This window comes from Nicotiana tomentosiformis, chromosome 6, assembly GCF_000390325.3.
Source record: "Nicotiana tomentosiformis chromosome 6, ASM39032v3, whole genome shotgun sequence".
In the NCBI taxonomy this organism is placed as follows: Eukaryota; Viridiplantae; Streptophyta; class Magnoliopsida; order Solanales; family Solanaceae; genus Nicotiana; species Nicotiana tomentosiformis.
This window is the reverse complement of record NC_090817.1, coordinates 116,786,650-116,800,657: the sequence shown is the minus strand read 5'-3', so window position 1 is coordinate 116,800,657 and position 14,008 is coordinate 116,786,650. Positions and strand designations below refer to the sequence as shown.

At 32.2% G+C, this 14,008-nt stretch overlaps 2 protein-coding genes across 3 annotated transcripts; one reads left to right on the top strand and one right to left on the bottom strand.

Moving 5' to 3' along the window:
• The first annotated feature begins 2,954 nt into the window (after positions 1-2,954).
• On the top strand, positions 2,955-7,987 carry LOC104092562 (isoflavone reductase homolog). Of its 2 annotated transcripts, none has more exons than XM_009598186.4 (4): positions 2,955-3,406; positions 6,649-6,889; positions 7,012-7,215; positions 7,702-7,987. In XM_009598186.4, the coding sequence occupies exons 1-4, from the start codon at positions 3,077-3,079 to the stop codon at positions 7,866-7,868; spliced, it is 942 nt and encodes a 313-aa protein (XP_009596481.1). In that variant the 5' UTR covers positions 2,955-3,076; the 3' UTR covers positions 7,869-7,987. The 2 variants fall into 2 exon arrangements, with proteins under 2 accessions (XP_009596481.1, XP_070033819.1); XM_070177718.1 differs by having other exon boundaries at positions 2,970-3,406; positions 7,366-7,789.
• Positions 7,988-8,008: 21 nt separating this feature from the next.
• Positions 8,009-12,043, bottom strand: LOC104092563 (myb family transcription factor PHL11). Its single transcript, XM_033655189.2, has 6 exons — positions 11,241-12,043; positions 10,060-10,136; positions 9,911-9,974; positions 9,131-9,206; positions 8,770-8,839; positions 8,009-8,549 (listed from the first exon to the last, which is right to left on the bottom strand). Exons 1-6 carry the CDS (start codon positions 11,392-11,394, stop codon positions 8,145-8,147), a joined length of 846 nt encoding a protein of 281 aa, XP_033511080.1. The 5' UTR covers positions 11,395-12,043; the 3' UTR covers positions 8,009-8,144.
• Positions 12,044-14,008: the final 1,965 nt, after the last annotated feature.

The following is a 14,008-nucleotide window of genomic DNA, read 5'->3' as shown; positions in this document are numbered from 1 at the left end:
CGTTCGTGACCCAGCCTTCGTGTTCGCGAAGAAAAAAACCTTCCCCAACCCAGTTCACTCTTCGTGTTCGCGAGAGTACCTACGCGAACGTGAAGAAGAACACACCAGATATCAGCTGAAGCACAAAAAACCAGATTTCTAAGTGCAAAAAGCTTCCGTAGCCTATCCGAAACTCACCCGAGCCCCCGGGGCTCCAAACCATACATGCACACAAGTCCTAAAACATCATACGAATTCGCTCGCACGAGAAAAATACCAAAATAACGCCTATAACTACGAATCGAACACCAAATCAAATAAAAATTTTCAAGAAAACTTTAAAACTTCTATTTTCACAATCGAACATCTGAATCACGTCAAATCAACTCCGTTTCTCACAAAATTCGACAGATAAGTCATAAATATCATAGTGGACCTGTACCGGGATCCGCAACTAAAATACGGATCTGGTATCAACAAAACCAAACCTCAATTAATTCTTAAAAATCATTAAACTTTCAGATTTTTAGTTTTCAACAAAAATTCATAACTCGAGCTAGGGACCTCCGAATTCAATTACGGGCATACGCCCAGGTCCCATATTTTGATCCGGACCCAACGGGACCGTTAAAATACGGATCCAGGCCTGTTTACTCAAAACGTTGACCGAAGTCAACTCAATTAATTTTTAAGGCAAAAATTCTTATTTTTAACATATAAGCCTTCCGGAAGAACACACGGACTGCGCACGCAAATCGAGGAAGGCTAAAATGAGGTTTTTGAGACCTCGAAATACAGAATCTGGTTCTAAAATATAAGATGACCTATCGGGTCATCACATCATCTTTTTTGGGTAAAATTTGTAATAAAATTTAGCTAGAACTCCATTATTTAGGATGAATTTGTTTTATTCGGCTAAAAATAATGAAGTTTCTATTAAACTTTTTAAAATTTGACCTGAAAAAGAAGAAATATACCGTTGAAATAAATAAAATTACATATAAAAAGATATAAATAGAAATATATAATATTCATTATTTTGGCGAAAAAATTTGTTTAGTGAAAAATTATGGAGCTCTAAGCAAGATCTTTTTTAAACACAGATTTTGCTCGAAAAAGAAAAAATACATAGTTCTAGAAAAAATAAATAACCATTGCATCTAAAGAATAAATAACAAGAAATACAAAGTTGGTACTGCATTATTTTAGCTAGAATGTTTGTTATTAATTAATGATAGAGTTCTAGCGAATATTTCACAAACTTGGTATGAAATAGAATATACAGTTGGAATGAATAAACATTATATCTATAAAAGAAATTTTAAAAATAAAAAAAAAGGTAAAGTATCTATTGTATATTAAGATGAAACAAGAAGAAATACAAAATTATAATAAATAATTTTTATATATGACTATGTGGCAATTAATGATTGAAAAATAATCTACCGAAGTAGAGTTTCGATTTCTTTTATCAAATTGTCAAGTTCAGGATAGTAATAAAACCCACGAATAGTTTAGGGTGCGACAAATAATTCATGCCAAGTTTAGACTTTCTTTTAGGTATTCTATCTTTCTTTTTGGCGTCTCCTTCTCTCTATTTCACGGCAAAAAGAATAAAGTAGATTTGAGATTGTACAATTATCTTACTAATAACAAACATTTATAAGTTGAGATAATTAGAAAGGTAGATCTAGTACACCGGCGAGGTGTCAGGATATAGATTTTAGAAGAATCTAAAGGGAGGAAATCTAATAAGTACTATCTCACCAACCAAACCAAAACTTTCTAGGTGATTGGCTTACGCATTGACAGTTTACATCAATGTATCTGGTACGCAAAAAGGATAGACTTCCAAGAAACACAAATTGGTCACCTAACTTTTTTGCTCTGGTTTGTTGAACACCAAATATGTTTATTTTCCTCAAATTATATATAGGGATCAGGGACATTATTGCTCCACTCTTTGCCCTTCTTTTTAACAGCTGAAAGTGCCTACAAAGCTACAAGTCTTTGGCGACATTAATCTTGGAATTTGTCCCCAAAAAACTACTGATTTATGTATATATTGACATCGAATATATTTTATACTGTCAGTATAATATAATGACATATAATATAATAACATATAACATGTTATTATTTTATTTTTTAAGTAATTTTTTTTGTTATAAATAATTACTCATTAGTATAGATCGACTTAGCATAATAATGATAAAAATATTATTAGTGTACGAAACTTAAACTCGTTATGCTTTAGAGAGGAAATGTACATGAGGGGACTCACGGGGTTTTTTGGTAGTCCTATTCAGTAGCTAGCGAAACTTTGGAGGGTATCATCCAACTAACTTTCCATGTTTTGAGTTTTTATTTGTACAAAAGAATAATATCTTTCTAAATTTAAAAATAATTTAATTAAAAATTTAAAATATTAACTTTAATGATAAATTGTTATGGGATATTCAAGATCATAAGTTTCAAAAGTGTTAAAATCACTGAAATCTTTTGTCATATTTAACGACCACATATTATTTTTAAAATCTTTTCTTTTTTAAATTACTAGTCAAATCAATTAAGATCACGTAAAGAGAAACGGAGGGATTAAAGCTCGTGAAAATATAAAGTGATCGTGCTTTACATTTTCTCTTTCTTGTTCAGAAACTGGCGTCCTAGGAGCCTAAAACCATTGTTAAAAGTATTGTCCTGACGTCTTTGTGGAGATTAATTTTTAAGGGGAATAATGTGCAAAAAGAATTATATAAGGAGGGGCAGGGGGAATAATTAATATTTCTAAAATTTGACTTTCTTTGTTAAAATCTAAAAGATGACGGACATGTTTTCTTTTCTTTTTGACGGACATGTATTTAAAATGACTTTGAGAAGAACAACACATTTTTTTCAACTATGTAAATAGTCATGACAAGACACGACGTCAAATGTAATTAAGAGCTTATACTTCATGTATAATTTTTCACACATACACCTATGAAGTTGAACCAAATAAATAAATAGAATAGAGCCATTAACAAATTTCTCCTATATAAATGGCTTAGTTTCTCCAACTCTTGAGAACTCAAAACACAAATACTAAGAACTAACAATGACAAAAAGCAAGGTTCTTGTTGTAGGTGGCACTGGTTATATTGGCAAGAGGATTGTAAAAGCTAGCTTAGCTCAGGGACATACAACGTATGTCTTGCAGCGGCCGGAGATCGGCCTCGACATCGACAAACTACAGATGTTGTTGTCGTTCAAAGAGCAAGGTGCTCGACTTGTCGAGGCCTCGTTCTCCGACCACCGGAGCCTTGTGGAGGCTGTCAAACAGGTGGATGTTGTTATATGCACAATGTCTGGTGTGCATTTCAGAAGTCATAATATCTTGTTGCAACTCAAGTTGGTTGATGCCATTAAAGAAGCTGGAAATATTAAGGTATATATTGTTCAAATTCTCTTGATGTTAAAGTTCATTCTTCGGTAGAAATTTACATAGATCGTAATCAAATTATACACAGACTGGCACGTAATCCACCAGAAAATTACATTTTTCCATATATCTTCAGTCTCGAGAATCAATCCGTCTCAGAAGACTCGATTAGGCTTATTAATCGAAAATTACGTACCAAAAATTACGTCATAACTGCCATCTGGTTTATAAAGACTTCAAAAAATATTTTGTGATATACTAGTTACGAGTAAATTGTATCTCATATTTAATTTTGTAAAAACAAAGTGTGTGTGTGTGTGTCTCTGTGTGTTTGTGTGAGTGTGTGTATCCATATATAGAGAAAGATATATATATATATATATATATATATATATATATATATATATATATATATATATATATATATATATACCTTAAACGACGAAAAACCTAATATTGGGATTAAAGTGTTTCTGTTTTTGCCTCCTAATATAATTTTGATAATATGGAAATAATAAATGTATACGCATACACTTTACTTAATAAATAAATTTAAAAAAAAAAATTCTTTCTACTACACCTTCTGTCATTTTCTTTGGGTACACCTTTGAACGAATGACACTTGTTCAAGTCGAATGTTAAATGTCTAGATTAATAAAGCCAACCCATAGTTAAAGAAATAAAATTTGCGAAGAGACTCCTCCAACTTTTTTAAGAAATTTCTCATCTCCTTTAAATTTTCGATCACATTAATATCATTGCTTTCATTTTAATTTTACATCCAAATAAAAAATTGTCTTAATAAATTGAGATTATGTACCCAATTCTGGGGGTTAGTTCTCTTTTCTGATTACATGGCTAAATATGTACCCAAATCTTGTGTCTTTTCTGATTGGCTAATTTTCTTTTCTTTTTCTCGTTTGATTTTGCTGTTCATGTCTAATAAAATTTTACGTGAATATGTTATTTCAAATAGTCCATATATAGTCTAGTTTTAACCTATTTATCGAAAGTTAAGAACAGGTTTAGGATCACGGAGATTAATTAAATTTAAGGGTAAGCTGTCCAATTTACTCGGTGAAAAATGGACAAGAATTCCCAATGCACTGTATTTGAATGGTAACCTGTCCATTTCTTTCTTTTAAAAAAATCTATTTTATATTGGAAAAAATGAAAATTACAAAGTGGACAATCAAAACCGAGTTAAAGTTTAGATAGCCGACCAACTAAATTCAATTAACCCCATAAAAAGGATACAAATTCCAATATGACTATTTCTACTGAATTCATTCTGTAAATCTAGTCGAGGAAAAAGAAAGAGGCAAAAAACAAAATGGAAAAGATAAAGTTGGTTAAGATGGCGAGCAGTGAATAACATTGCTATCCCATGATGAAACTTTGACTTGACTCATAAGGATGGTTAATTTAATTTACTAATTATTCACCCTTAATAGTCGACACAGACTAACTTTGTAATGGAATTCTCCAGCTTCTAGATGTGATGTTCAACGCTTTCGTCAGATTTAATCCATTCTTACGTCATGCAAACTAACTAGTTTATTTTTATATATATGCTTTGCACATTTCAAAGGCTAATATAAAAAAATAAAAAAAATAGATTGTGGATTAATTGCTGAATTGTTCCAAAATCTCAAACTATACTAATATCATGTTAAATTGTGTTATTGCCTTATCTAAAAGCAAAATTGTGCAACGTGTATATATATATATATATATATATATATATTTATACTTTAGCTCTGCAACATTGATTGTTAAATATTTCCTAGCTAAAAATGTTGCAACTATCCTAATGAATCAACATAAATGCTTATTTATATAAGTACTCATTCCATCCCATGATGTTTGATTAAGCATAGAGTTTAAAAAAGAAAGATTTTATTTTTAAATTTGTGGTATAAATCAAGTTATAAATATTTATGTGATTAAAAAATTATCTCATTAAGGTGAAAATATAAAAAAAAATATTGTTAAATTATTTCTCTATATATATATATATATATATAAAGGTATCATTTTTTTAAATAGAGCGAAAACGAAAGGTGCATCACATCAATTGGTACCGAGAGTATAGTTCTTTTATACGAGAAAAAGCAATATTTTTTGTGTTCTTAGTCCCGTCATTCGTTATGTCAAACTCATCTTTTCGTTCCATTTCTTTTCTTATTAGATAGATATATTCTTCCACGTATCTTATGTAAAGATACGAATCCATTTCTCTATGTATATATTTCCTTTCGATATAGGTAACTTTTTAGTACTCCAACAATTACGTACCATGTGGTCTTCGACACATTTGCTACAATCATCAAGATAAAACAAACCATAAAAATAAAATTAAACTAGTGGAGTATTACATGCATGGTCAAATTCAGAACTCCTGTATAAGTTTTTTACCGAAGTTTAAGAACCCAACAGGGCCGGCTCCAGTGTTATGGAAGGTAAGGCTTGTGACTTGGCCCCAAATTTGAGGGGTCTTATTTTTTTAAAATAATAGATTTATAGGTATTTAAAAATAATATTTAGTACTTTTAATATAAAAGTAGAGTTAAAGTAATAACTTAACTTACTTAAAAATGGTTAGATGAATAATTTTTTTAATGTTTCAATTTTTCACTTTTTACTCATTCATTAGACAGCGTTTAAAAATTTTACTTTATTCCTTAATTTGTCAAGTCAATCTTTCTTATTTCCAATCTCTTTCATATTTCAGAAACCCCTTATTTTTTGTTTTTCTCTTTGATATTCTTACTTAGCTTATTTCTCCAAAATTTCATTAGTGCAAGTGTTCAACAATACTTCTAAGTTTCCAATAGTTCTATACTTTTATTACTCTATAAAATCTTATTTAAGATCAACAATTTCTCAAGAAAGATTAACTGATGAATTGGTTATATCATCAATTGAGAAGGAATTATTAGAAAAAATCGATTATAAAAAATATTATTTAAAATTTGTATCTCAAAAAGTTAGACGAATAGACTTCAAATAAAAACAATCTTATAACTTTCTTTTAAAAATATAGACACATATTAAACTTTGGTTTTAGGCACCGCATGTTGTTGAGCCGTCCGTGGAACCCAATGACCCCTCAAGGTTACAGAGAGGTACATAATGTGCCCCGTCGCGTTAAAATCCTGAGTCCGCCTCTATGGCCGTATGGAGTAAAAATTTTGCTACTTCCTTTATTTTTATTTTTATTTTACACAAGAAAATGAAATTGGCAGCGGTTCTTGCCATCGGAATTTGGAATGGATCCAGCAATAATGGGACATGCAATAGAACCAGGAAGAGTGACATTTGATGAGAAGATGGAAGTGAGAAAAGCGATAGAAGAAGCTCATATTCCTTACACGTACATTTCTGCTAACTGCTTTGCTGGTTACTTTGCTGGCAACCTCTCTCAACTTGGAACTCTTGTTCCTCCTAAAGACAAAGTTTGTGTCTATGGACATGGCAATGTTAAAGGTACACACAATAATTTTTCTGAATACTTGTAAAGATTTATCTTTAAGATATACTTTTCAGAAAAAGATTAATTTTGTAAAAAAAAAAAAAAAAAAAAAAAATATTGGGTTAATTATATGCAGTGGTGTATATGGATGAAGATGATGTAGCAACATACACAATTAAAAGCATAGATGATCCAAGGACACTGAACAAGACGGTTTACCTTAGACCACAGGAAAACATTCTGACTCAAAGGGAGTTGATAGCCAAGTGGGAAAAGCTTAAAGGAACAGACCTTGAGAAAATTAGCATCTCTGAACAAGACTTCTTATCTTCCATGAAAGGTGCTCTATCCAAAAAGAATTCCTTTTATTTTCTGGGAATTAATTAGTGAAGTAATCTTTTGTTGGCTATTATTTTTTAAATACTCTTTTATTTTCTGAGAAACTATAGTTTATATGGAAGGAGAGCCACTAATATTTGCATTATGGTAGGTTGTCTACATCACACCTAAAGGGTGCGGCCCTTCCTCGGACCCTGCGTGAATGCGGGATGCTTTGTGCACCGGATTGAAATACTACGTTCTATGTATATGTAACTATTATTTCAAAAGATTGAATGCATATTTTATAACTAATTCAAAGAATTTGGTGAAGCCCGTGACTCTAAAAATAATTCCTAGTTATGCTTTTGATTAATTAATTTTGTATTAAAAGAATCTTTAGTACTCACTTTTCTAACCTTAATATAATAATTCAAAAACCCGCTAAAAGAAAAGGAGAGGATCCATCATTCATGTAGTTGACATTTGAGTAATGGTAATATTGCAGGAATGGACTATGCTGGGCAGGTAGGAGTTGGACATTTCTACCACATATTTTACGAAGGTTGTTTAACAAACTTTGAAATTGGAGAAAATGCAGAAGAAGCTTCTAAACTTTACCCTGAAGTTCGTTACACTCGTATGGATGAATATTTAAAACGATATCTTAATTAGCTTTCTCTTTCACACACTGTTTGATTTGGAGTTCAAAGAAAATTACCGCAAATAATGTACTACAATAATCTTGTGTACTGAAGAGACTAATCAATGATAATGTTGTATTATTTCTGCAATACTTACCGCGACAGATATCATTTACTGTTCTTTAACTTTCTATTCATTGCAAAGATGAAGAATAACATATGATCAGTAATCACAGCTTCACATATCAAGTTATAATATTTTCAAAGCAGAACTAAAAAAGGTAGCTTGACTATGTGTTGATAAATGCTATGTTTCTAATCTTCCATCTGAAAGTGATTTGGCTTCCAATATGGCTGCATTTGCACCAACAAAGTCATAGCTACTTCTGGAGTTCAAATCGAAGTTAATGAAAGCTTCTTTGAGCTTAAGATTCACAGTATTGCTCTTTTGTTCTTCCTCCACAATGTAATTAGACCTTTGTAGCTCCTCTTTGATATTATCATGTGTTCTTTTATCAATAATTTTATCATCCTGGTTTTCTCTATTCGCGTAATCCATTAAATTTGACAGAGGTAAATCAAAATCAGTAAGCTGAGCTCTTGTTGCACTAGGAGAATTCATGTTGACTGGAATGCTTTTCTGAGCTTTACTTAATATCGCTTGCAAATACTTACCTTGTGCCTCTATTCTCATTTGCAATTTCTGTTGCACCTGTGTTTAGACCAGAGAATTAGTCCCGCAATTAGGATGAGGATCATGTCAAAATGAAAGCTGAGGGCTAGGGTAAGACAAGATTAAGATCATTACTTCACAGATCATCGCGCAACACCATTATATGTGTGTGTGTGTGTGTGTGTGTGTGTGTGTGTGTGTTTCATGGTTTTCGCTCATGAGGAATACAAATAGTGCTAGTAAATAAGTTTATGCATACCTCAAGCTGGTCCTGTAATCTTTTCTGAACTTCAATCTGACTCATTACTGCCTCTGCTATTGGAACATCTCTGTTCAGATATTAGTGAGAAGACACTAGTTTAGCCGAATAAATTAAGCTTGATAAGGTCCATTATGGTTAAAACCAAATATACATTAAGCCGAAAAAGCACACATATATGCAACTAATAAAACCAGTGCTTAATTTCTCAAGACTGAAAATACAGAAGCATTGATCTGTAAACCACTGGAATTTAATAAAGACGAATATTAGTACCTAAACTGAGCATCTTATGGCGTGTAACTAAGATAAATGACAAGCAACAAAGTGAAGAGTAACAGTTGAGATTCATGGCACCTACCCTTGCATATAGTTCATACTTAATGAAGAGGTACTGGGGCCTGAGGAATGCAAATTAAATTGTCCCGACGAGTCCCCTGTAAAATTGGAGAAAATAATGCAATCATATTTCCTTGTACGCGAAACATCACTAGTGCAAAAAGGAAAAAAAAGAGGTATAGAAAAATGTTCTCAAATACAAAGATCATGCAAAAGCTTTTTTTTTCAATTTTGCTTTTTGGCTATTTGTACTATCTGTTGGTTTTTTTAAAATGGTGTGAATGAGATATAGAAGATGTACTTTTTGGATTGCATCTCTTCATCTCACCCTTTCATTTTTAGAGGCTTGCCCTCATTTTTGACACACCGAAAAATCTGAAAACTTCTCCCCTATATTGTTGCATTGTTTTTTCCAAAACAAACAAAAGTGGCAAGTGTGGTTTTGCTACTGTTTGTTGAGTTCACTGGAATTCTGTAATTTCTGTAATTTCTATTGTTAGTATTACAGAACAGTGTTTCGTTCTATTCTGGGGGAATTTATCCAAAACTTTAGGCAATTGTAAGGGGATTAAATTCCTTAAGCAAACACAATTTTCTGTTGGATTCGTGATATTTTTTGTATTTTTTGTCTTGTGTTAACTAACGGTTTTGATTTTCTGTTTATGAACATAGTTTTACTAGCAGGATCAACATTAAGCATTAGAATAACGGCGAGAAAATATGAACAACAAAAGTCCTGAGGAGTCCATTATGTTCTCTGCTGGAACTTCAAATTGGATTCTCCAAATTATAGCAAACTCACCACTGTTCTCTTTGTTTTGCTCAGCTATGTTTTGTCTCTTGGCCTGCTGTCCAAGTCTATACTTCTGAATATACAAGAAGAAAAACCATTTGAAAGGTTTATCAGAGAGAGGAAAATTTGTAAACAGAGGTGCAGAAACAAACTTTTACCTGCAAGTGACTCTTCAAATGGTATAGTGTCAAACCCTTTACGCCCATTAACCTCAGTACTGATTTGGGAGTTGCTTCTGTAAATCCAAAACCTTTTATCAAACATTTCAGAGCATAAAACGGAAACTGGCTCCAAATGAAGGAAATAACTTTGGCACAAGAAAGAGAATACATATAAAATTCATATTTTAATTATCCAGTTGAAAAGCAAAAAGTTAAATCCAACCCTGAAAAACTAGCATCTTTCTCAAAACAATGACTTGGGAACATATAGCCAAGAAAGCACTAGCCTATTGTATAGGGTCAAAATCGTGCTTATCCGATTTTGTATGGTTAATCGAGATCGGGGTGGCAGACCGAGGTTCAATCTCAAGTTATATTGGATCATTGCGTGAATAAATATTGTCTAACTCGTGATTCAGGGATCGATCGAGATCGAGACCAGTTAAGGTCGAGACCAAGAAGGATAGGTATCTAGCGAGATCGAAGGAGGCCTGCTAAGTCGAATAGCAGAAAGCCGAGGAATTCGTGACCGGACGAAGATTGTGGCGGAGATCTCGGCATATATCAAGTCAAGACCGGTTGATTAGTCAATCAGAAGATTTACTTCTGCATTTAGAATTGTACCATATGTAGAACTCCTCTACTATATAAAGGGGATTCACGCATAACAAAGGAAGATATTACGTTTTCTCTCTTAAGCTCTCTTATTCAGTTGTTCAGTTCTTGCTTCTCAATAATATACTCAGTTGGTTCGAGGGCGACCTAGCTTGAGGGCCAAAGTTGCGCGTTACATTGGTTTGCTTCATTTTACAGTTAATTTCTAACTTCAATTCTTATATTTCTCAGTTTGCGCCAAGTGAAATCACATATCCTTAAAACCACTTAAAAATTTAATTGTTATCCGATTTTAAGGGTAAACACCTGTATATATTAGCCTACAGAAAACCATTAGAAAACCTAAAATATAAGTACCATTTTAAAGATACACTACTATAATTCTGAGAGAAGTAAACTTGGATTTATTTGTAGTGAATAGGTGATCTTGAAGTATTACAGAACCAAAGTGAATTTCAGTAATTCCAAACACAGAAAGCAGAAAAAGATGGCCAAACAAATGCATAAAACCTTGACTTAGTACAAAAAACAAGATTAAAAGTAGAAGAAAAAGAAAGACTTACTATCAGGACCACCAAGTTTAGTGACAGCATCGACAAAGTGTTGATGTAGATCAGCAGTCCACCTCAACCTTGGCTTTGGGTCTCTTGTCATCACCACTTCATTCTCATACATAAAACCTCCTCCTCTTCCCACCCCACTTCCATTATTATACATAACTACTGTTTATTCCTTCACTTCTATTCCCACTAAATCAAGACACTCAAAAGTGACTAGAAAACAGTGATTTTGAGTAACAAGAAAGCTCAAAAAGTCAATGGGAAAGACAGATTGATATAATTAATGTAGCCTTGAAACTTATTACGTAGGACAACGAATCTCAAAAGGACAGAAACTATATTAGTAGAAGGGAAGATATGATGATCAGAAGGATGTAAAATCAATAAAGAGAGGAAGAGAATCAAATGGAGGTTCCAATCACAAACTCTAACATAAATAAATAAAAATGTCCCTCTATTAGGTTATTATTTTAAAATGAAAGAGTACAACGTAATACTCTATTAAAGTTAGCAGAGATTCTTAGTTTGTGTCTCCTGAAACATATCAACAAGAATATTTTTACATATTTAACGTAACAAATGACGGGAAAAAAAACACTTAAGAAAAATTTCCAATATCAAATCGAGTTGCTAAAGCATGAAAATGTGTATAATAATTGGTACTGGCAGATAATATAATATATAGTACTACTAACTTTGTTGTGGTATCAATTTCATAGAGAAAACGACACGGAGAGGAAACATCGGCGAGGAATCTGAAGACACATGACCGCCGAAAAACTAATACTATGTCATTTTGATCCAAACGCTTTGTAGTGTATGATGAATAATGAAATGCTCGATGATAAAATGGACCACTTTACCACATCACATCATATTATTATTAACTTATTATAATTATAATTAATATAAGATTAATATTAATTAAATGAAAAACTTTACGGTGTGGTGAGGTGATGCGTCGGTGACAGCGTGGAATATTCGCCGGCAAATCAGGAATAGGAGTATTCATGTACTCACATGCCACGTCCTCCAAAATACGGAATACCAACAATCCACCTCTCTTCTATTTTATTCTCTCTTTGTTTTTGTTTTTTTTTGGGGGGGGGGGGGGGGGGGGGGGGGAGTAAAGTCTATTTAACATGAAAATCTTTCGACAGAAAATAAGAAAAATAGTTTATTATGTTTACCATAGATTTAAAATAATTCCTTAAATATATTCGTGAGTAGTTTGAGTCATTAAATTATTCAAAAGTGAGTATTGCTTATCTTCATCCTGGAAAAAAAAATGTAACGAGAAATCACATAAGCGTAGCTTGCATATGAAAATTATGTTTATTACGACGTCATAAGCATCAACCTCAAAGTTCCAAATTATTTTAAATCATCAATAAGAGGTTAAAACTTGCAAGTATAAGTTTATATTTTTTCCCAGAACTTTTGGACCAAGAAAGAGAATTAAGAACATGTAAAAGTTTTTTCTGTCATATGAGCTGATTGTTTTTATATCAATAGTAGGATGTGAAAGTGTGTACGCATTTAGTTACGAAATGATGTTTTTTAGAAATAAAGGTTCAACTTTAAAGTAGTTTGATTATTTTCAATTTTTTTTTAAACATCCCTAGTTAAACTCTTCTACTTCTCGGTTGGAAACTAAATCAAGATTAATTAGTATTCTTAAGTTGTCTAGGATTTGATATTTGGTAGTTTATTTAATTCATGTCTAGTTAGGTTTTGTTTACCAATTTTATATTGGAATAGGTTTTTGATTTGTAGTATTATAAATAGGGGTGCTACTATATATTTTATATTGTAGAGATGTAACTATGATGTAAAGAGATTCAAGAGTTTATGAGTTATGAAAAAGCCTCCTACCACGTTCTCTCCCTAGTTTAATAATTTTCTTCTATATAGTCTTTATTGAATTTTTTGTTTGTGCCTAAATTATTCTTGGGGTATTTCAATCTTTCAAATTGGTATCAGAGCTTGTGTGAAATTATGTCAGAGCCTGTATGAGATCTTGTTAGAGCCGGTAAAAGATCCAAAAATAATATGGATACTCTATTACCTAGTTGTCCCGATTTTGTGTTTGATGGCAAAAATAATTTTGAAACTTAGTATCAACATATGAAGAATTTTTTTAAGGCTATTGGATTATGGTCCACCATTGATGAAGAATTTGAGGAACCTCCAGAAGGCACAACATTGACGGGTGATGCAGCTATGCAATTGGAGAAGAAAAGACATTTAGATTATAAGGCACGCTACTATCTCGCCATTAAGGTCGAATTGCATGCATCTAAAAAATATTTGCATGCAAAGTCATCAAAGGAGGCTTGGACAATCTTGGTAAAGTCATATCGAAAAGTTGCTGACATAAAGAAGGAGAAACTACAAGAGTTTAGGAGTCAATTTGAGTTGGCTCGTATGAGACCAACAGAGTCTATCAAAGAATTATTTACAAGAATTGAAGAAATTTATTAAACTAGGGAGAAAACGTGGTAGGAGGCTTTTTCACAACTCATAAACTCTTGAATCTCTCTACATCATAGTTACTTCTCTACAATAGAAAATATGTAGTAGCACCCCTATTTATAATACTACAAACCAAAAACTTGTTCCAATATAAAATTGGTAAACAAAACCTAACTAGGCATGAATTAAATGAACTACCAAATATCAAATCCTAGACAATTTAGGAATATTAATTAATCTTGATTTAGTTTCCAACAGCCTCTCTTAAACCAAGATCTTCAAATTTGATCATTCCC